Source organism: Oncorhynchus masou, chromosome 32, assembly GCF_036934945.1.
Source record: "Oncorhynchus masou masou isolate Uvic2021 chromosome 32, UVic_Omas_1.1, whole genome shotgun sequence".
NCBI classification, from domain to species: Eukaryota; Metazoa; Chordata; class Actinopteri; order Salmoniformes; family Salmonidae; genus Oncorhynchus; species Oncorhynchus masou.
The window spans coordinates 57,694,928-57,718,166 of NC_088243.1; the positions used below are offsets into that span (position 1 = coordinate 57,694,928).

Consider the following 23,239-nt stretch of genomic DNA (forward strand, 5'->3'; position numbering starts at 1 on the left):
TCAAGAAAGAATTGGCTGGCGTAACCAATATCTTATGCAATTGTTATATCCTCCAACCCTACCCATTTTTTGTAAATCAATATAACAATAAGTTAGATCTACCTTAAAATGAGCTATGTAATATTCTTATAAGGAAGCCATGAGTAATATATTATCATAGCCTCTAGCTGTGCCAAATACACAGATATGTGGCCAAACTTAATTTCCTGTCAAGCACTCAATTCCATGCCCATCACTGTGAATAAAAAGGGAAGTGAGAAAGAGATGTGAGTGAAGAAGGAACAGGATTTGCCTGCACATTTGAAAGGCCTGGTTTCACATGTCTGTTTCCCCTCTGCTCAACATTTACTGTAAGCTCAGAGAGAGGGTTAGTGTGAGCGTGATAAGGTGATAGGACGAGTGTGAGTGAGAGAAATCGCAAAGGTCAAGAGAGATTTATCTGAAAGTGAGAGACGAACTGACTGTGACTGACTCAACATTATCTCAACAAACGCATCACTTGAAAAGCCATAGGATACTGAAAAGACAGGTCAGTCTCCTTTCCCCCCCTATTTCTGTGTGTGTGTGTGTTGCAGACCTGTTTTTAAGACATTTGTGAGTTTCCGTACTGTAATATAGACCAAAAATGAGTCCATTTAAGAGTCTATAATAAAACAAGGAAGCTCCTTTTTTTAACGAATAACCTTAGAACACGGCAAGTTGAATAACATTCATATCGAAAACAGGAACCAAAACCTTTATTCATATTCTAATGGAAGCATATTGATCTATTATGATTCACAGCACACATGACACACAATATTATAACTACCTCTTTTACACAAACTTTGTTTGTTACATTTTCTCTTGTCCCTCAACAGAGATGAGGGCTGTGGCAGTCACCCTCTGGGCCGTGGCTGCGTTAATGGGAGTCCATCAGAGCACCCCCTCCTCCTCAGAAATCCATACCATTATTGTCAACCTCTCCTCCAAAAACATATCCGCTGTTCCCAGAAACCTACCTCCATGCACCGAAGCTCTGGACCTCTCCCAGAACAACATACACAAACTTGGCCATGAGGATTTCCAAGTCACAACTCACCTGAGATTCCTCAACTTGTCTTGGAATGTCTTGGAGGATATTGATCCGGAGACGTTTCATCCCACTCCGCTCCTGGAGAGTCTGGACCTCTCACACAACCAGCTCCAGAACTTATCTGATCAACGGTACTTGCTGTTAGCGCTGAACCTCAGAGACCTAGATCTGACCTTTAACATGTTCCACACCATGACCCTGGGGGTGGAGTTTCACAGCCTGACGAAGCTGGAGAGACTGGGGCTCGGAGCAAAAATCATCAGGGTGGAAGATTTCATCAACATCACTGACGTACACCTGCAAACTTTGACCCTTCGTCTGGAGTATCTCACAGCCTATGAGAGTGGCAGCCTGAGTGACGTCCAGGCGGAGAAGGTCAGCATCGGCCTGACGAACAAACCCACCGATCGAAATCTGATCGCAGACGCCCTGTTGATGTTCAACGAGGTTGAGCTGATGGGTATGAACATCAATGGCTTGGTAGCCAGTTACCTGGTGGAACTTGTGAAGGAGAGAAGGGCAGTCAACACCACACATCTTTACCTGACAAATATGGCCATCACCTGGAAGCACCTGACAAACACCATAAACGCTGTGTTCGAATCCCCCATCATTCACCTGAGCACTTCAGACGTGGCCATCCACATTCCACCTGTGAGTGACACCCCAGGAAGAAACACGTCCCACACTAAATCCTTCTCTGCCCGGCGAGCGGGGGTGGTTAGCTTTTTCTTCTCCCTGGAAGTCCTCTGTAACTTCTTCATCAACATGCCGGTGGAGCGCCTGGCGATGACGGAGACATCCATCATACACATGACCTGCCCCAAGTTGCCCAGTGGGATACTGCAGCTAGACTTCTCAGATTGTGCCTTGACTGATACGGTCTTCTCCAGAGTAGAACAGCAAATCACTGTAGAGTGTACAACCCTGAATAAAGTAAACATCCTGGTTCTGAGAGGGAACAACCTCAGGTCCCTTCAAACCCTGAGCAAGAGGGTCCAGAACATGATCTCTCTGCGTCACCTGGACCTCAGCCTCAACTCTTTGGTTTACAGCGGCCAGGAATGCCACTGGCCACCAAACATTGTCCACCTGGACCTATCTTCCAATGGGCTGAGTGAGTCGGTATTTAGCTGCCTGCCGAATGGCACCGTCAGCCTGGACCTCCAGAACAACCAGATCTCCACTGTACCAGAGACCCTGCTGGTCCTGGACTCCCTCCTGGCCCTGGACCTGAGTGCCAACCGGCTGAGGGACCTCCCGGTGTGTGCTGGATTCCCACACCTTAAGTATCTCCTTCTCAGGGAAAACTCCCTCCATGCCCCATCTGTGAGAGTTCTGGAGACTTGCCCTGTTCTACAGGTTCTAGATGCCAGCCGAAACCCCTTCACCTGTACGTGTGGCCTGAGGGGCTTCAGCGATCTGGGTGCTGGGACTGGCCTGGGCAGCGGACACCCTGCAATCCAACTTCTCCACTGGCCAGGAGCCTATCGCTGCAGCTATCCCGAAGCCTGGAGGAACTCCACACTGGAGGGTTTCCAGATCCCTGAGATCTCCTGCAATGTCGGCCTGCTGGCAACGGCCATCTTGTGCCCGGCAGTGGCTGTTATCATTGTTATGGTGACTCTGTGCCACCAGCTGGACATTCCATGGTACCTGGGCATGATCCGGCAGTGGACCCGGGCAAAGCACCGTGCCAGGACCCAGCAGGTCCGGCCCGAGGAACTGGAGGGGGTGGTGTTCCACGCCTTTGTGTCCTACAGCCAGCATGATGCAGATTGGGTCAAGGTCCAGCTCTTGCCTAATCTGGAAGGCTCCGGCGGGGGCCTCCACATCTGCCGCCATGAGAGAGACTTTGTCCCGGGGAAGACGATCGTGGAGAACATCATCCAATGCGTGGAGAGGAGCCGGCGCTGTGTGTTCGTCCTCTCTCGCCACTTCGTCCGGAGCGAGTGGTGCCACTATGAGCTGTACTTTGCCAGCCACCAGCGGTTGACCCGAGGGTCTGACAGTGTGATCCTGGTGCTCATGGAGCCTCTGCCTCAGTACATGATCCCCTCCAAGTACTATCAGCTGAAGGCCATGATGGGCAGACACACCTATCTGGAGTGGCCCCAGGACAGGGGCAAGCACAGGCTGTTCTGGGCCAATCTCAGGGCTGCACTGCAGGCTGACCTGCCCACTGCACCTGTACGAGACGACATGGATGAGTGAGAGGGAGAGAGAAAATAAGACAAATTGGGGTAGAAAAATATTGATATATTTCTTTAATGTTATCTAGAAATATCTAAAATACTCTCACATTTGTCAACTTTCCAACAATCTCACAATTATTTAGAACGTCTTTTTTCTATACACTTCATAAAATGCTGCCTGATGACTCAAAAGTAATTATTCTGCTGCTCTATCGTTCGCTACAGTCGTTTGTGGAGACGTCAAAATGAGGGGTGTTGTACAAAACTGAGTCATCAGCGATTGGATCATCTCAAAATAATCTGAGTATCAAAGCCAATGACAAATTTTCAAACGTCGCTTTACACACGTGTGTTCTGGCTCTGGCCCAACCCATTGGTTTTTGGGACCAATCCATTCCAGAAATTGTTGTGGAGGTACTCAAACAAGTCTCATTGTGGAGAAGAAAATTATGTCTGTGGGCGTGCCATAGCGTTTGGCCGGAGTAAAGAGTTTGGGTAGCCAGGCAACACAAAATGATCCAAAAATTAAAAATAAACTAAAAGTATCAAGAAAACCAATGACAGACAGAGAGCAAATACCACAGACACAGCAGACCAATCCCTGTTAAGTATCCCCAAAAACAGAATCCTTCCCATGTACAGAACCTTCTCATGTTAGCAAGAACATCGATTGAAAGTCATTATCTAATTTTAAGGCAAGTAGTACAACAAGGGGGAAAAGTACAGAAGATTTTACGCTCATGAGTAACGTTAGCACCACAGATAAACCCTAGAAAGAGGGAAACAAGTAATTTATCTCTTTCTAATTATTGTTATTTGGTCATAGAGGGGGTCAGGAGTTCAATTGTCAGGTCTGATGGAAGACGACGATGCTCTTCTGGGCACACAAGCGGCACAGCGAACAGCGTTTCACTGTGGACATTAGACCCATGAGCCAAATGTCAGATGTCGAAGTGTCAAAGTTGAAGGGGTCAGAGGTCAGGGCAGGGACTGGATGATGATGATCTTCTCATTGATACAATGAAGCGGTGGAGGACAGTGTGCAGGTTCTCCGTGCAGTGACACCTGTTTCTCCACGGCCAGACGGAAGTCCTCCTTCACCCCCTTAGTGATGCCACACGTCACTGTACGGTGCCTACATGGCAGAGGAACACAGACAAGGGGTGTGTATGAGAAAGAAACGCTTTCTAACGTTTTCTTCACATGAATCATTTTATAAATCAGACACTGTTTATTTTTGTCCAAACCTCTATAGCAACAGGTGAGAAAACACAAATTTATCAATGAGAAAAATAAATAAAAATTACACAACATCAAGGACACAACTTTTCCTCACATACAGTCTTCATAGTTTTGAAATGGAGTGAGAGTATCAGGTATCTACCAAGAAGGCAACATTTTGACGGGAAGAGTAGCAGCAGGGTGTTTAACTCCCCACCCCGAGCGGGACTAGGGTTCCTGAGGTCAGTAAACACCAACATTTATCAACTCGCGCTCTGGGTTAAAAATTAGGATCAGCTTACCCTCTAAAGAGCTTTACCTTTAACATTAAGAGGAAAAGCAAAAAAAACGGATCATAGATCAGTATCTAGAGGCAACCTCATCCTACTCCTCAACTCCCACTAAGAGTGGGTGTTGTCAAGAATCTCAAACAAGTTTTTTCAATATTGGAGAGATGGCGCGTTGTACTGCTAACCCTTTTTCAACATAATGCTTCACAGCTGAGCAGCTATTCGCTACCTGTATGTGAACATGACTGTGTACAATATGTATAAACATATGCCAGTGGGAGGTGCTTACTTGATTAGCATTCCCTTATTGGGCAGTAGCTGGACACGCCCCCCTCTGTAGTGGCAGGTCTGCAAACTCCTCCAGCATATCAATAGTTGCAGGAACAAACGATTTAAAGGGAACAAACAGAGAGAGAGAGAGAGAAAAAGAAGAGAGCTAAAATTACTCAAGATTTTAGTTCTGGGTTAATCAAGATTATTTTAGATATACTGTATGAGAAGGATACTGGTGACGTATTTGAAAAATTTATACTGGAAGTTGCCCTGCTGACAGATCTTATCAATCACTCTCAGGAACAGCGACTGTCGCTAAAAAGGGATGAAAGTGTTTTTGTTAAGATAGTGATGTGATTTGAGAAGCTATAAGAGATAAGAGTTTTTTTAAATAACTTTGCACAGTGAGTAGTCACCGCCCTGAGTGAGGTCAGGGAGTGTCAGCCTACCGGAACCGCGCCTTTCCTGCAAACTGTATAAATGATGGGTTAAGAAATTAACATACCAGACCAGAAAGACGTGCAGCTGCACGTTTAAAGTGGTTTGAACTTTGAATCTCAACACGAGGTAGAGACGATAAACTCCCCTCCCGGACAATCACTGGTACGGCTGATTAGCTGTCCTAAGTAAAGTATCTTCGAAAGTGAATTTACGTAGGACCATTCTGTCACTCAGCTCAAACCATCGTATTATGCCCTTCTCATCACCCCACTGGGGAACCATCGACACGGCTGGCTAGTCTATCTTCAAAGAAGCATCTTCAAGAGTGAATGGGAGGATAGTCAACTCTGTAGTTCTGTTCAGGACTACACAACAAGTCACCGGGTACCAGACAACTACGGAGAAGGACAACAGTAGAAGACTTGTCGGAACCATTTCGGACAATCAGAGCCTTACAAGCGTGCCGCCAAAAGGCCCAACTCCCTTTCCAAGGCTGCCTTGTTCACGAGAGAGTTACCTGGCGAACCCAGGCATTTCACGTAAATACATTCATGATTTCTAGACATTCATGCAAAGTATATGGTTACTGTAGGTGAGAGTTTTCTCTGAATGTACCAATGTTAAGTGTCTCTCTCCATCTCCATCTCTTCTTTAACAAGCAGCTATGTTGCTGTCATTCCGCTAGGGACCTGTTTTTAGCGTATTAAGTCCCCAGTCCATAACCGATAAAAAGTGTGTATGTTTATCCTGTTTCCCATTTAATTAGCTAGTAGTAAATAATTAAACCAATTTGTGTAGTACTGAATCATAAGTAAGGCTCTGTTTTTTTCAGATGCAAGGTTTTGACTGCTCAGAATGATATAATGCGAGGTTTTGATTAATAAGTTGACTGTTTATAGATGTGATAGGTAAAGACCTATTCGGGAGATGGTAACTCTTTAAAGAACTGCTCTCGTGGTGCCCCAGATCCTAATGAGTTAATTGTTACATGATTAATTTAATCGGGTAACAATTAAACAAAGTTAGTTAATTAGAAAAATAACAGTTTTCAAAGTAATATTAAAGTCAAGTCACGACACAAGGTATCATGGGCTCCATCAAGTACCAGCAGATATTAAATCAGAACTTGACTGCCTCTGCTAGGAAGCTTAAACTGGGCCGTGGTTGGATCTTCCAGCAGGACAATGATCCAAAGCACACCTCAAAATCAACAAAAAAAATGGTTCACTTGACCACAGAATCAAGATTTTGCCATGGCCATCCCAGTCCTCTGACCTAACCCCCCATAGAAAACCTGTGGGATGAGCTGAAGAGGAGAGTCCACAAGAGTGGACATCAGAATCTGAAGGATCTGGAGAGATTATGTATGGAGGAATGGTCTCAGATTACTTGCCATGTGTTCTCTAACCTCATTACGCATTATAGGAGAAGACTCAGAGCTGTTATCTTTGGAAAGGGAGGTTGCACAAAGTATTGAATGAAGGGGTTCCAATAATTGTGACACACATATATTTGAGAAAAATATTTGTTTTATGATAACAATACATTTCTTTCAATTATTTCACTTTAATTAGGAATGAAAGACCAAGAGGATAAACAATAAATAATTTTTGCTCATATTTACCAAGGGTGCCGATGGTACCTGCGGGACAGGTACAAAATGGCAACAACAACTGCCCGAGTTACACCAGGAACACACAATCACTCCATCAGTGCTCAGCCAGTCCACACCAGACATCACCGGCAAACAACGTTGCCTATGAGCACAAACCCACCGTCGCTGGACCAGACAGGACTGGCAAAAAGTGATCTTCACTTACGAGTTGCGGTGTTGTCTCACCAGGGGTGATGGTCGTATTCGCGTTTATTGTCGAAGGAATGAGCATTACACCATGGTCTGTACTCTGGAGCGGGATCGATTTGGAGGTGGAGGGTCTGTTATGGCCTGGCGCGGTGTGTCACAGCATCATCAGACTGAGCTTGTTGTCATTACAGGCAATCTCAACGCTGTGCGTTACAGAGAAGACATCAACCTCCCTCATGTGGTATCCTTCCTGCAGGCTCATCCTGACATGATCTTCCAGCATGACAACGCCACCAGCCATACTGCTCGTTCCGTGCATGATTTCCTGCAAGACAGGAATGTCAGTGTTCTGCCATGGCCAGCAAAGAGCCCGGATCTCAATCCCATTGAGCACGTCTGGGACCTGTTGGATCGGAGGGTGAGGGCAAGGGCCATTCCCCCCAGAAATGTCCGAGGACGTGCAGGTGCCTTGGTGGAAGAGTGGGGTAGCATCTCACAGCAAGAACTGGCAAATCTGGTGCAGTCCATGAGGAGGAGATGCACTGCAGTACTTAATGCAGCTTGTGGCCACACCAGAAACTGACTGTTACTTTTGATTTTGACCCCTCTTTGTTCAGGTACACATAGTTCCATTTCTGTTAGTCACATGTCTGTGGAACTTGATCAGTTGATGTCTCAGTTGCTGAATCTTGTTATGTTCATACAAATATTTACACAGGTTAAGTTTGCAGAAAATAAACGTAGTTGATAGTGAGATGATGTTTTTTTTTGCTGAGCTTGCTGAGTGATTTTGTTCAGAAGTTATAAAAATGTACATCTAGGCTATGTTGCATGGGTGTAGATGGCAATGGCTTTCTTACTGCCATCAAGAGTCGCGCGCATCTGTGTGTGACGTCAGTGTGTTGTGTACTGGAAAAGGGTCTATATTTGTATTAGAGGGGTATTCATTCCTTTTTGATAGGCTAATATTACTTGATGAAGAGGTGCTGTTAGCTTTAGCTGGCAGTAACTATACTGAACAAAAATATAAATGTAACATGTAAAGTGTTGGTCACATGTTTCATGAGCTGAAATAAAAGATCCCAGAAATTGCCCGCAATTGTTTTTACATCCCTGTTAGTGAGCATTTCTTCTTTACCAAGATAATCAATCCACCTGACAGGCGTACTGTGGCATATCAAGAAGTTGATTAAACAGCATGATCATTACACAGGTGCACCTCATGCTGGGAACAATAAAAGGCCACTCTAAAATCTGCAGTTTTGTCACACTACACAATGCCACAGATGTCTCAAGTTTTGAAGGGGCGTGCAATTGGCATGCTGACTGCAGGAATGTCCACCAGAGCTGTTGCCTGAGAATTGAATGTTACTTTCTCTACCGTAAGCCACCTCCAATGTCCTTTTAGAGAATTTGGCAGTACGTCCAACCAGCCTCACAACCACAGACCACACCAGCCCAGGACCTCCATATCCGGCTTCGTCACGTGTGGGATCGTCTGAGACCAGCCACCCGGAGAGCTGATGAGTATTTCTGTCTGTAATAAATCCCTTTTGTGGGGAAAAACTAATTCTGATTGGTTGGGACTGACTCCATGGTGGGTGGACCTGGCTCCCAAAAGGGTGGGCCTATGCCCTCCCAGGCCCACTCATGACTGCGTCCCTGCCCAGTCATGTGAAATCCATAGATTACTGTCTAATTTATTTATTTCAATGTACTGATTTCCTTATATCAACTGTAACTCAGTAAAATCTTTGAAATTGTTGCATGTGGCGTTTATATTTTTGTTCAGTATGTGCTTTTGTCTTGTAGCTAAAATGTAATAAGTGTACAGAAGAGAAAATAAACCGATTAATTATCTGCACATGCTTGTGAATTGTTGAGTTATTCAAGAGCGTAATATGGTTATGTTGCAATAATTAAGAATGTAGCTAATTTGGTAGCTGCTTGCTTAACTTTAGCTAGTAGCTTGCTCGTTTCAGTTTGCAATGCTTAAACTTCTGGCTAGTGGTTACTCTGACATTTACGGTAATTTTGAGCAAATTCATCAAACTAAAGGACACACTACAAACAACAGCATTTATATCAGTCATCAACAGTACTGTGAGTGTGTGCATAAATTGAGATAAGAACTTTCACTCGCATGTCGTACAGCAGTATGCCGGCTGAAGTTGTCTTTGCATTTCCCCCAATGGTGTACATCTCATACTGTCAAGACAAGACTGACATTCCATTCCAGCCTGTGTGCAATACAGCCAAGGACCAGACATCTTGAGACTAGTTTTCCTAACGTTACATGTATTCTAAATGACTCGTTAGTAGCACTTTACTATTTCTCAAGCCAACAGCGAGCTAGAGTATAATTGTCATTCACTAGACGCAGTTTACCTAAATATTGAAGTCAGTGGGATAGAGGGATCTAGCGGTCATCAGACACAAGATCCAGAGCCCCTTTCATTAAAAACTCGCAGTCCTTTTATGCTGACATATTTGGTCATATTATTGTAATCCGTGGGGTACAGTGCCCAAAATATGAATTTGCTAGGGTTGAAATTCGGGCATTTGTTTATTGCTCCCATGAATAGGAATATTTTTATGACATCATGACGTGCAGTCGCATGTGTGATAACATTAGATTCGATGTATTATTGACTAGGCTTATCAGTCACTACTAGACACTAGAGCTGATCCGCAGCAACATTGACTTTATCGTAAACACTTTTGGTCTCAATTTAAGGTTAGGCATAAGGTTAGCAGTGTGGTTAAGGTTAGCGTTAGGTTTAAAATCAGATTTGAATCCATTTGTGACTGTGGTAACTAGTGACGACAAATGCTGGTAAATGCTGCCGCCTGGTGCATGACATAATATTGCACATAGAAAATGTAGGACAGATCACACAACCAGACAAAAACGTGTGAGTCATTGTCAATGCAAAATAGAGCATCACAAAAAGCACGGGGCAGTATTCTAGTCATGGAGTTAACCCTCAAAATATAATCGAATTAAGATGCAAATGTCATTTATCAAATACACCTTGTAGTTGTAACATGATTCAAGAGAGCCAACAGGACGCTTGAACAATAGCCCCTATAGTGTGTATCAGAAAATCCGTATAAACCGATACGTTTGAAACCTTCAACCACAAACTACTTATTTTTGTATTGTTATTTGTAGATTAGCGAGGGCCCGGTGGTCGTAAAACACGCTATTTACATCTCGATTGGTTTTCCTGCTGTCAGCTGCTTCCCTATGCATCGGCGATCGACAGCAGACGGAACGACCTAGCAAACTCCATTTCCGTGTTAAACTACGGTTTCTTCGTGGCAAGGTAAAAGACAAGTAAACGTAGATACTTTGGACGTAGTGTTGAAATATCCTATATGATGTTAATTAAAAAAAAAAAAATTAAAAAACATTTACAACGATAGCATGCCCATCCAAAGCTATCTATCTCGAAACTGTTTGTCTGGGCACAAAAAATCAAGGAAAAGCCAGTTGTCCGCTTTGACACTGCCAATTTGCTAGCTGGATACAAAATGCCTGTAATCTGTATCTAATTTGATAGATAGCTAGCTCAGTCAAACTCCTGTTTACCATAGCTTGTTAAGGAAATCTTGACTGTCAAGATTAGCCATGTCACTGGCTGCTAAAGAAGGCCCTGAAAAGGATGTTAGCTGACTAGCTGGCTTGTTAGCGTGGACGCCACCATTTGACATACAATCAGGAAACATTTTGGTGGGTCTAGCCAGGACGAAGACGGGTTTAGCAGGCTGTAACGTTACTGTCCTTTGTTTTGGAGTTGGTCAGGAAAGCAATGACTCATTCAGAATAATCTGGATTGTGCCCGTGTGTAATCTTTGGAATACATCCTGAAGCTAACGTTGACTGGATAGATTCAAACTCCGATAGCCTTGAGCATGTCTTTCTTGACCGTATTGACAATTTCTCCATTGACCTAGCCAACTTGAGCATTTCATGTGTCCATATAGCATGACCATGAGTCATGACAGCAAATGGGGAGTTCCTCGAAGGCGTTAACTTTACTCAAGACCTTCTAACCAGAGTACAACGATGATCAGACTCAACAACCAGGTTGGCAAACTGTCTGTTCCTCCTGGTCACTGACAGTTCATCTGCACTGGGTGACTCAGCTCATTTGTTAACGGTTTGCATTTGGCAGAAGCACTTCTGTCGAAATCTGCTTTCATAGCTTGACCTCTAATTACCCTCCAGTGACAGTTCCACTACTCTGACCTATGTTTTGAAGGCAGTTGAATGTGGAGCTGGGTTTTAAATTGTTTCTGGACAACTTCTAGACTGCACAAAATGATGATGATGCATGCATGTCTCTTAATTCCTTTCGGAAGAGTACATATCACCTTGTACATTAGAATCAAGTTATGCAATAGTTCTTATCACTGAGGTGGTAACGGCAGCAAAGTTGTAGCCAAGTTTCAATAGATGCAGTACACAGACCTGGATTGTGTCCGTGGTGCATTGAACCGTATTAACAAACCTACTTACCCAAGATCTTTGTTTCACTGGCAACCTGTTAAATGTTTTTCTCCAAATATTACCGGTGTCTTATCATTTTGTAAAACTGCAGTCCTACCCCAGTGCAGACAGCCTGATGCCTTCTGGATACTAGCCTCATAATCACACAATCCTTCTCCACTAATCATGAGGGAGTTTTTGCAGACTGGTTGACCATCCATTTGTTACAATGTTATAGTAGACAATGCATGTTTTGCTGAAAGGAACAAGTAACTTCAGTACCAATAGATAATATTGCAGCCAATTTTAAACATTGTAAATTTAACTCTTTCATTCCTTCCCACAGGTGTAAAATCATAGAGGTTGTCTCCCAAGCAGTGATGCTGGTGGCGTAGGCTCAGGGTGTGTCTCATCTCCCATGGCTATTACCACCATGGACCCAGAGTCAGCCTGCACGTCACAGCCCCAGGGGTCCCTGGGTAAAGGAGGGGGCTCCCTGCTATCTGGCAGGGGTTTGGGCGCAGCGCTCGGCCCCCGGGGGAAGCACTACGTTTGTGGCTCCATAGCTGCCTTCACCAACATCGTGGTGACCTTCCCCATCCAGAAGGTTCTGTTCAGACAACAGCTTCACGGTGTGCTGGCCAGAGAGGCCGTCAGACAACTCCAACGGGACGGGATGAGGAAACTCTACAGGGGGCTGCTCCCTCCTCTTCTCCAGAAGACCACCACTGTAGCCATCATGTTCGGCCTGTACGAGGACTTCTCCCGGGTCTTATTGGACCAGGTGCCCAGCGGCAGCGGCATTCCCGAGCTGGTGACGCGGAGCTTTGCGGCGGCGCTGGCGGGCACGGCAGAGGCTGTGCTGACACCGTTTGAGCGTGTGCAGACTCTCCTCCAGGACCACCGGCACCACGGCCGGTTCCAAAACACGGCCCACACCTTCCGGACGCTCCTGAGCGAGTACGGTGTGAAGGAGTGCTACCGCGGCCTGGTGCCGGTCTTAATAAGGAACGGGCCCAGTAATGTGCTGTTCTTCGGGTTCCGCGGGCCCATCAAGGAGCAGCTCCCTGAGGCCTCCAGCCGGGCTGGCCACCTGGTCAATGACTTTGTGTGTGGAGGGATGCTGGGGGCGGCGCTGGGGATCATGTTCTACCCGCTGAATGTGGTGAAGTCGCGGGCCCAGTCCCAGGTGGGGGGTGCTTTCCGTCCCTGTGGGGAGGTGTTGATGACGGTGTGGAGGGAGAGGGGCGGCAGCGTGGCCATGCTGTTCCGAGGGGCACACCTCAACTACCACCGCTCCCTTCTCTCCTGGGGCATCATCAACGCAACATACGAGCTTCTGCTCAGTGTTCTGATACTGAAAGGGTCATAGAATGTGAGGGGGAATGGAATGTGAGGGGGAGAGTGAGGAAAAATACTTGGGGAAAGTGTTGTTTGTTGATAGCAGTTGGTGCTCTTTTTTTGTTGTTATTGAAACTGATGTGCCCACTGCCCACCCAAACAGGTCTACATAGTGTATGTGGGGGGTAAGGGCCTACGGCAAGTAGAAGAGGACAAAGGGTACCTGAAAGGTGAAGTTGCGCTACTGACAATGGTCACCAGTCGGTGTGAGATTAAACAAGACAGTCAATTTGAGTCATGGTATCGAAGTGAGACTCACAAATACACAAGTCCTGCGTCTGGGTCCAACATGCAACAAAAGCCTTTGTCAATACATATTTTTGTGTAGACTGATGTGGTTCTCAGCAGAAAGTATCAGAGGCAGTTTACTGGGTGTAAGCCTTTTTAGAGTGACCAAGAGCTCCTTTCAAAGAACTATTCATTGTGTTGACCAGTGCTTTGATCTGTGTGCATTGATTATTAGTCCCTTCAACCCCTCTCCTTTCTCTACTCTGGCCCTCTGATTGTGAACTCTGGTATACTGATTTGTTGTCCAACTATTTACCATGTTGTTCATCTAGGATTATGCACTGATTTGACCCATAGAGAATGATAGAGGCCTCTAGTGGCCAAAAGGCTGTTTTAGCATGGGCAGCACCATTGAGGGCTTCCACCATGCTTCTGCCATTTTAAAGTAGTCAAAATAGTCAACTGGGTGGGGATTCCATTAGAGTACTACAGTATGAGTCATAATGCCTATAAAATCTAGTGGTCAAGCAGGGAAATTGTTCCAATTGTTTTTCCACCATTTGATTTTTCCTATTGGGGACTTTAGAAACACTTAAAGTAAGGGCTGTGTTTTGTGTAGTTTTACCCTGGCGTTACGTTTTGTTAACTGTGTAAATCTCTAGGTCAAGGTGACTTTAATACATAGGAATTTGGGCAAATATATTTATCTGTGAAATGCTAATGTGGCTATCATAAAGAACTACAAATGCTATGATGATCTGGACAAGACTGCCGAATCGAGGCAAAGGCAAGAATCTCTGGATTAACTATCTAATGTTAGCTAAATGTAGTAATTAATAAATCGTCTACAATTCTTTAAACATTGACAATTATGTGAACTGTCTTGTGCAAGTTTTAAATTGACACAATACCTGTTAGCAAAGGTTTCAGCTAGAGATTACGTGCAGGAGTTTGCAGTGATTTGTAGTTCTGCATGGTGTCTATGATGCTAATTACCATTTTCAAATCTGAGGTAAATAGAACTAAATATATTGGTGAAAGTCACCTTGTCCAACAGAGATTTACATGGTTATCAAAACATCATGCCAGGGTGAGCCTACACAAAACACAGCCCATATTTTAAGTGTTTCTAAAATCCTCTATGGGAAACAATGAACAGTGGAAAAACGATTGGAACCGTTTCCCTGTTTTGACCACAAGGTTTTATGGGTATTATGACACCTCCACTGCGGGGCTCTATGAGGTATAGCCTCAATGGCGCTGCCCATGCTGTCAGACTATAAATGGCACAGATATAAAGAGGAGTTCTCTATCTGTCTCTTTGATTCAACCGTGTGCGGTATACTAGAGATAGTTAGAGAACTCAACTACGATATAGCACATTTCAGCATGGACGTTACCATTAATGGCTTCCACTATTTTAAAGTACGCAATTGAGTGTGGATTCCTATGGTTGGGAGCGATCAGCCAATGATCAGAGCATTGTCTTGATTTGTAAATTGCTTTAAGGTAAGTCACCACCGTCTAGTGGCCACAATACATTTAATTACGCTATTTGGTTCAGGACTCCAGCACTGCAGATGGTGGTAAATCACCAATGTTAGCTTTAATATTGAAAATGGAACACTTTAAAAAAAGTAGTCAACTGGTTGGCGATTCCTATGAGTTGTAGCCTCAATGGTGCTGTCACAAATGTCCTAATGGCACAGATACAAAGACAAGATCTCTTTCCATCTCTATGGTACCAGCCTAACGGCTAGCAGGTGTTTGTCCTGTAGGTATTACTTGAAAGACGAATGGAAATAGCGGTATACTCAGAAGCACATGGGAACTGGACTAGGAAAGTGCTATTATGTACCATTTCTTCACTCAGTTATTATAACCCATCAATCAACGCCATTATAAGTGTATCTTGATAATGTTTGTCAAAGAGTTGTGTGTAATGAGCTTATTGCTGAAGTGCCACTTGTAGTGTGTGTCTGTTGAAGTTTAAGTAAAATGTATGGTTTAAGTAAAATGTATATTACCCAGAACTTGTCTCTTCCTTGATGAAATGGACTTAAAAAGCAATAAGACGTGGCCAAATAATGTTTTTCCTCAGATAAAACATGCACAACTATAATGGGGGGAAAAAATACACACACAAAGAATACAGGAACACAACCATTTTGCCCATAATTGTATACTTCCAGGCTGTAGCCCTTCATTTACACACTTGCTTCTCTCCTCCATATTTGTCTCTCCTTCCTTTCTGAGAATTCCTTGCTTTCCACTCCCCTCCCTCTCCCTCTCGCTTCATTCTGACTGCTGTACTCTCTCTCCTCTCTGCCCATAACCCCTGTTGACATAATGGGCTCAAATTTCAAGCTTGAGTAGAGGCAGTCGCCATGCAGCGGCCCACACTGCGTAGGACAGGCCAGATAGAGAAGGCATGCTGCTGGGGGATTGAGATGGGGCTGCAGAGACTGGGAGGAGGGAGAAAGAGGGCACTGGAGGGGTGAGAACTTGTATGAGGGAGACTGAATGTGGAAAAAAGCAAGAGAATGAGAAAAGGGAGGGAGAGTAGTGTGTTGTGGCACAGAAATGATATCTGCCATTTAATTTGGCCCTTATCCGGTCTATGTCTGTATGTTCAACTAAAAAAAGAATCAGCGCTGAACAAGATCAGGACAGTTTTCAGCTGGTTTTCCAGCGTTGAAGGTTCAAGTATGTTTTACTGAAAGGTTCAGGGAACTGTAGGTGACTAGGCGGCTACAATAAAACATTTCCAGATCAATTGCACATCACTTGAGCTGGTCACAGATTTCACACAAATGTAACGCTAACCAGGCAAGCAAATGTTAAAAATGTCAAATGACTTAAAGTGAAATTGTAGGCTTATTTTGTAAATTTTTGTGACTAAGCTGCTTGCCATAGTCCCCTGTGTCATTTGGGTGTGAGTAAAGTCAACATCATCCTTGTGAACTTCATGCTTTCAGACCTTGCGGAAGACACATTTCAGTTGAATGCATTCAGTTATACAACTGTCTAGGTAACCGCCCTTTCCCCCCTTTTGTCAGTCCATTTCATTTATTTGTTACTGCTCACCATGTTCTTACCCAAACAAGCAACTAATCCCCATTGACAAATCACAGGGGAAACCTGGCCATGCACACTACTCAAAAGGCCTTCATTATGTTGTCCACCCATATAAGCTTACGAACCATAACTGTGATCAACACAATGAATGGTGTGTCTACGAGCTATGGCATCGTAGCAATATCAACGCCAGCAACGTTTTGGCATTCTCCCAAACCAATGGAACTGTCTTCCTGGTACAGCCTGCGACTGGGGAAGTCGGGACAACTGCAGCTAGCCAATCCACTGGGCTGGTTGGTGTGGTTATGTGAGGGCCTGGATCTGACTGCTGGGTTAACAAGTGATCAGATTAAGGGCAATCTGACATGGGGACTGGCCTGGTGAAAGAGACGTACCCCAGGCAGTTCAACCAGGGCTTCCCACTAAATTGCTACTGAAAGGCATTTTGTCGTTCAATGAGTGGTCACGAATCAGGACAGTGCAGTGTGACTATTTATCACATTGAGGTGGATTTTCATTGTCTAGTTTGCTTCGTTTCCACCATAGTGTTTTCTCTTATACAGTCATGTTGGGAAGGTGATGGCTCATGTTAAAGGAATGGTAGGAAGCCCAGTATTTTTGACATGCCACATTCACAAGTACTGCTCTGCTTTACAAATATTTACCCCTGGGTTCAATGGCAGCTCAAAATCACTCTTTCATAGTGAACAGGGCCAATACATTGGCTTATGCTGCTTTCATATATACTAGTTGGAACTAGGAAACTGAAAATTCCGACTTGCTGATTCGTTGAACGTGTATAACTACAACCAGTTAGCGTGTCGTAAATGTCTGAGTTTCCTAGTTCAGACTAACATGTGAACGGGCATTATACAGACACTCCCAACTGAACATTTGAGAAATGGCTGCTGCCTCGAGCGGTTAAACAGCTTGTGGTGTTTGTGTTCTTACTGTGTATTGTACTATAGTGCCTGAGGTTATCACAAATCGGGAAGCCTAAAATATGAGATCATCACATTTATTTTTCCAAACGATATTTGAACCGAGATCAATGTTAATGAAAAGAAAATGTTGATTGTCCCTCCCATGACGTTTCATGACACAAAATGTGTCTCCGGGGAAGTTTCTCCAAAGAGACTGGTTTCTCTGTAGTGTGCATTCGAATGAAACAGTTGCTGCACCTCCCTTTTCCAGAGGCAGACACAGGAGTGAGATCTCACATGCCTTTTTTTCACAGTTGTTTATTTCAACAATGTTACAGAAAGAAATGGCTGCCCAGTGATGTGCACGGAGGCCTATAATCCACTGACAGCCCTGTACAGTGTGTTTCTGATCAGTTTAGGGCTTCTATTCTATAACGTCGGTTTCATGGCAAAGGTCAGGTGCTGTGTTCAGTATGATACAATGATCATCGTCGTAACTTTATTCTCCAATGTCCACTGATGTGCAACGGACATATGTGGCATCACAATGGATCGAAACACATGGATCGAAACACATGATACAGTGAAGGCAAATTGTTCTGTCACCACATCCCTTAAAACTGTCAGACTGCATTTCCTAATCGCCATCTATGCCATCAATATCCAGGCCCCAGCTGCGCCAATCTTCTTATGTTTGTGAGTTAATGGAAGACGTGTGGACAGGGCCAGACTTCCAGGGGGCCCCCAACCAAAAAATGTGGCCCTCCCAGATAGTATGAACACAAGTCGGTTGGGGGCCCCCTGGAGGTCAGGCCTCCACAGATAGCATATTATGAACACGTCATAAGCCATGGCAAAATGTATAGAATTGTATAAACATTTAGCTTTAAAACTGCCAAATTGTCTCTCAGCCTCACGGCAAAATGTGTAGAATACAATGAGATTAGCTATAAAACTGCAAATTTATCTGTCTGCGCTGGCGAAATGTGTATAATTGCAGGAAGTTAGCCCCAATAAAATCCCCCCATTTAAAAATACAATATATATTATTATAATATATTTGTTGGAGGAATAAGGTGCCCCAGATGGGTCCTTGCTATCCTTGGGACATCCCTACCCCATTGAAGTTGACATTTTAGATGGTTAGGGTAAGAATAGGGTTTAGGATAGGGACGTCCCAAGGATCCCGGATAGCCCTAACCGCTCCAGATGTGTTTGTCCGGCCCTGTAAGTAGGATTTTGACATCAGCATCCCATTGTTGTCCTAGGTACAGTATTAACGTCCCTCCAGATCTAATGGATTTAGCTGAGGGAGATAATCAGGTGGCATCAGATGTAGTTGAGCCTATTAGTGGGCAACACTTTGGATAAGCCAACCCATCCAGATAGTTATATGGAGTGATATTAGTGCCAAAAAGAGACTGATTCCATTTCTGTCAGTCGAATATTGACATCTCAAATCTGCCCAAATACCTATTTGAAGTGTCTTGGAATGTGCTTGAATCTCATGCTACAAGCCAAATATCTGCTTAGCTTGAACAAAAAGGAGGAAAATGACAGTGACAATAACATATCTGTGTCCCATCAGACGAAAGGCAAAACACCAATTTATTTAGTCAAAGTTCAGATTGAATATGTTTACAGCATCTTGACAGGATCAGTGAGTTGTGACCGTTTCCAGTCACAAAACAGCTCTGCATTTTACCCACAACACAGTAGGTTGGAGGCCTTTTGTTGGGACATGTTGCATCCCATTACATGCAACATTACAGAACGTTGCAATCCTGAACTAGCCTGTGATCCTAATCCACATCTCCCATTATCATAAGGGGAATCGCTCTGTATTTCCATTTACAATGGCGAGAAAACATATACAGGTATTCTTGTCCTTAACGTTAACACAATTGTAACAGGGAGTGATATGTTGGAGAACAGGGAAGTAGTGGTTATGTTTGCATAGCCATAAACTAATGAAGGACAGATAGAATCAAACTAACACAAACATAGATATACATGTATATCTATCAACAGCTCTGGCACCAACAGAATCAGTCAGTCCGTCCATCTGCCGAGCTAAACATGGGCAAGAAGTAAAATTGTGGCTCGTTGTTAAATTACTTTGGATCATTGCTACATCTAGTTAGGTTTAACAGTCAGCCTTGTCAAAAACGTTGTACAAAATACCAAATTAATTCCTTACCCCTATTCCACCACCCACGCAACCCACCCCAGAAAAATACATGTATCCTTTAGATTCAAAGTTGATGTACGGTATAATTACTGCATAAGCATTTGGGTTATTGAGTTTTTACTCAGTTCAAGCAGTTGTCAGTCAGGAGCCAGAAACGGTGTACACTTTTCACAGGGTTCATTTCTGTAACTTCTGCAAAGTGTAACTTTCCTTCACGGTCAATAGTGCTCCCTTTGCATTTGTTTGTAAACTGAATGGGGTGGGTCTCGGCAAATGTAAAAGTTTGTGATTTACCGTTAGGCCGAAAAAAGTTTTCCCCCCAATGGACAAATCTAAATGACAGATTTGAACTTTAACTGGATCCACAGAATCATTAAATAAGCCGAAGATAAAGTCCTGCTCTCTCGAAGATAAAGTCATGCTCTCTCGAAGATAAAGTCATGCTCTCTCGTCTCCTCAGCAGACACCAGGTCAGAGGAAGGGAGGTGGGTGGAGGTAGAAAATCACACATGATAAAAACAATATATACAAAATCCAGTGATAACCACGGGGTCTTACACCAGCAGGTCCCTTCACATAGACCATGGTGCAAACATACTTAAATACGTACATACATATTTCATACATACACATACAGAATATAATAATAAAATAAGATAGATAGTTATAAAATACATATGTACAAATGCATAATCCAGATGAGTCTATCGGGAGACCTAGCAGTAATGGCAGTCAGTGGAAGAGGTTCCTCTCATCATTTATGGATGTGTGTGTGGTGTGTGTGTTTATTCTGTGTGCTGTGGTGTGCATGGCACTTACTGTACAAGTGTGTATGTACTGTACTGTATGTAGGGCCACACACCAGATCCCACTTTGCTAAAGAATCGTGTCAACAGCTCTTCATCCTCCTCCCTTCTCTTACTAAGTCCTCATCTCACCTCAGTCCTGGTGGTGAGAAGGGGTTTTAAAAGTTCAGAGGTCAAAAGTGGAGAGGTGTTTGACCCAGCAGGTCTGTCGTGTCCGGCGAGTGCATCCTGAACAGCTGCGTGAGCGCAAAGACGGAAGAGATGAGCACCGTGCAGCGTTTGGCCAGCAGCCTGACCCCCTCGCCCTCTCCCTGCCTCTGTCCATCCCCAGACCCACCGCCAGCCCCAGCCCTGGTTTCAGCCGCCTCCACAGCCCCAACAAACTCCCGGTACAGCCCTACGATCTCCTTCAGCTTGTCCAGAGCCTCCTCCTGGCCCTCATCATCAGTGCTGTGGATCTGACCCCTATTGAGGCAGATGTCACAGCCAGGACAGGGGTGTGTTCTCAGGCAGGCTGCAGAGAGCTGCACAAGGGCACTAAAGCTGTTGGATAAGGACCGAAGCGCCTCCTCCGGAGCCCAGCCCACACGCGTGGCACGCTGGCACCCTGTTGCCAACCGCCGGGCCTCTGCCTGGAGTAAACTCCTCTCAGCCTCTGTCAAGGGCAGAGGACTTGCCCCTCCACAGCACGGGGTCGGACCATCCTCTTGCCCCACGTCTTGGTTGGGTCCCTCTTCTCCACACCCATCCTGGTCTGTTTTAGAGGGTTCTGATGATGGTGGTGGCCCAGCCGTGCCTCTCTCCAGAACCAGGCGTAGCTGATCGATGTCCTGCCTCAGGGAGGCAAAGCCACCCTTCAGCCCCACGTAGCGTTTGTTGGTGAGGGAGCTCAGGGCGCCTATAGGGGGTGTTGGGGAGACAGGGCGGGACAGGAGGGGGCTAATTTCTGAGGAGGCAGTGGAGAGGGTAGAGAGAGGGCGAGGGGGTGTCCCTCAGCAGGGACAGGATGTTAGGGGAGGGGACAGGGGAGGTGGGGGAGGGCAGGGGTGTAGAGCGGGCTTGTTTGGGGCGCGTGCGTTTGGAGAACTCGTAGATTGTGAGCTCCTCGTCAAAGCCGCAGCCGTCCTCCACGTCGCCGCTGAAACAGTTGGCGTAGACGGTACGGCACCCACACGCCTCGCGGTGGGCCTGTGGAGGGGTGTGCACCAGAGAGTCCCCCTCTAGGGGTGGGCCTGAACCACCCCCTAACCCCACCTCTGAGTGGGGCCTGGACTGGGGCTGCTCCGACTTGCAGGAGCCCCGAAACCCATAGGGCTCAGAGACGTGCGCCCCATTTTCTCTCAGGGTCTGGTTGGGGTGCGACACGTTCGTCCCATTGGTCTCCTTCACACGGGGAGTCACTTCCTGGAACTCTTTGATGGTTGCTATGACAACCTCGGCTCCATCCTCCAGCACTTCCTTCTTCCCTTTACCCGCTGCAGTCTCACCTACTGCCTTGGCAGTGACCTTGCTGACCTCGGAGGCTCCGCTGACCGACAGACCGGAGCCGTACCCAGATGTGACATCCTCGTTGACAGAGCTGGTGGAGGGGTAGTCCAGAGTACCCAGGATCTCCTGGGAGCGGGTCATGTACCAGGGCAGGGCCTGGATCCGCCCTCTCAGGGCTGAGGTAGGCAGACGGCCCCCCAGGCTGGAAGAACTGACCCTCAGGTCTGAACCTGACCCTGACCTCCCTGTGCTCTCTGGGATTCCTGCTGTCCCTTTAGAGGAGGTGGTGAGGGAGGTGGTCAGACTGAGGGGGCCGTCTGCATTTTTGGGGGACAGGTTCTCGTGACTCAGAGAGACCCTCCTCCCGGACTGAGCGCTCCCATTGCGGCTGCCCCAGGGGTGGAGGCCGTTCGGTGGGGACACCCCCTCCTTCTCCATCAGTGAGACCGGGATGGGGAGGACTGTTAGGGGATGAAGAGGAGGAGGGGAGGTTCTGGGAGAGAGTGGTGGAGGGCTGGTAAGGCTCAACCTGATCTCATCTCCTGAAGCCGAACGTGGAATGGGGGATAAGCTTTGCAGCTTTCTCGTGGGGTCCACCCCAACACCATTTCGGACCTCTCCCTTCGGCAGGGAAATCCTATTTGTTTTAGTTTCAACACTCGCTGTCTGCTTGTCAGCAGTGACCAGAACACAATCTTTAGGAAGCACGTTAGGAGTCCTGATCTCTATCTTAGAACTGTGCTCTTGCTTAGAACTGTTCTCTATCTTAGGCCCGTTCTCTTGCCTAAGCCCGTTCTCCACAGCCTGAGGTTCAGCAGGGGGTTGCTGGTTCTTCCTTACAGCTGTGATGAGGGGGGAGGAGAGTGGAGGCCCCCCCGCCCCCGAGGTGACTGATTTAAACTCCATCGTTTCCGGCTCCATGGTGTCTATCTCCAAGAGCCCCGCGTGGCCCCCACGAGCATCCCCGTTACAGTGGGCGTACGGACCCCCACACTTGGGAGACCTCTGGGGGTCTATCTGGGGCTTGGGGGCCAGTTCAGGTTTTGGGGGTAGCTGGGGCTTGGGGGCCAATGGTGGAGGTTTGGTCTTGGCATCGACACTCTGCATGGAAGACTGGTTTGAGTGGAGCTTTGGGTCTCGTTGGGTCTCCTGCTGTTTCTTGTGGTCAGGTGAGGAGTGCTTCTTTTTGAGGGGTGAGGGAGGCTCCCTCTCTGGTACCACTGGCAGTCCATTTCCTGTGCCACTCCAGCGTTTACGGTGTCTCTTATTGTCAGCCACATCCAAACTGTTTTCTGTGAGTGAATGAGAGAGAGAGAGATGGGAGTATTAA

The 23,239-nt window shown here is 45.9% G+C and overlaps 4 protein-coding genes across 5 annotated transcripts in view; 2 read left to right on the forward strand and 2 right to left on the reverse strand.

Moving 5' to 3' along the window:
• The first annotated feature begins 327 nt into the window (after window positions 1-327).
• Window positions 328-3,455, forward strand: tlr1 (toll-like receptor 1). Its single transcript, XM_064954539.1, has 2 exons — window positions 328-529; window positions 861-3,455. Exon 2 carries the CDS (start codon window positions 863-865, stop codon window positions 3,287-3,289), a length of 2,427 nt encoding a protein of 808 aa, XP_064810611.1. The 5' UTR covers window positions 328-529; window positions 861-862; the 3' UTR covers window positions 3,290-3,455.
• A 793-nt stretch (window positions 3,456-4,248) lies between these two features.
• Window positions 4,249-5,777, reverse strand: LOC135527232 (integrator complex subunit 10-like). The gene is made up of 4 exons (XM_064955837.1): window positions 5,715-5,777; window positions 5,272-5,369; window positions 5,071-5,139; window positions 4,249-4,405 (listed from the first exon to the last, which is right to left on the reverse strand). The coding sequence occupies exons 1-4, from the start codon at window positions 5,775-5,777 to the stop codon at window positions 4,249-4,251; spliced, it is 387 nt and encodes a 128-aa protein (XP_064811909.1).
• Window positions 5,778-10,510: 4,733 nt separating this feature from the next.
• Window positions 10,511-15,456, forward strand: LOC135526292 (mitochondrial nicotinamide adenine dinucleotide transporter SLC25A51-like). Of its 2 annotated transcripts, none has more exons than XM_064954540.1 (2): window positions 10,511-10,628; window positions 12,141-15,456. In XM_064954540.1, exon 2 carries the CDS (start codon window positions 12,213-12,215, stop codon window positions 13,164-13,166), a length of 954 nt encoding a protein of 317 aa, XP_064810612.1. In that variant the 5' UTR covers window positions 10,511-10,628; window positions 12,141-12,212; the 3' UTR covers window positions 13,167-15,456. The 2 variants fall into 2 exon arrangements, with proteins under 2 accessions (XP_064810612.1, XP_064810613.1); XM_064954541.1 differs by lacking the exon at window positions 10,511-10,628 and adding an exon at window positions 10,635-11,392.
• Window positions 15,457-18,999: 3,543 nt separating this feature from the next.
• The window catches only part of LOC135526293 (FERM and PDZ domain-containing protein 1-like), a 39,767-nt gene continuing 35,527 nt past the window's right edge, over window positions 19,000-23,239 (reverse strand). Inside the window, 2 exon segments of the mRNA XM_064954542.1 lie at window positions 19,000-21,404; window positions 21,406-23,201. Coding sequence (XP_064810614.1) covers window positions 20,595-21,404; window positions 21,406-23,201 — 2,606 coding nt within the window. The 3' untranslated portion in view covers window positions 19,000-20,594.

Coding starts and splice junctions, on each gene's coding strand:
- tlr1 (XM_064954539.1), top strand. CDS start 863: ATGAGGGCTGTGGCAGTCACCCTCTGGGCCGTGGCTGCGTTAATGGGA.
- LOC135527232 (XM_064955837.1), bottom strand. CDS start 5,777: ATGGTTCCCCAGTGGGGTGATGAGAAGGGCATAATACGATGGTTTGAG. Junction 5,370..5,714: donor TTGAGCTGAGTGACAGAATG/GTCCTACGTAAA, acceptor ATCCCTTTTTAG/CGACAGTCGCTGTTCCTGAG. Junction 4,406..5,070: donor AATAAGGGAATGCTAATCAA/GTAAGCACCTCC, acceptor TCTGCCATGTAG/GCACCGTACAGTGACGTGTG.
- LOC135526292 (XM_064954540.1), top strand. CDS start 12,213: ATGGCTATTACCACCATGGACCCAGAGTCAGCCTGCACGTCACAGCCC.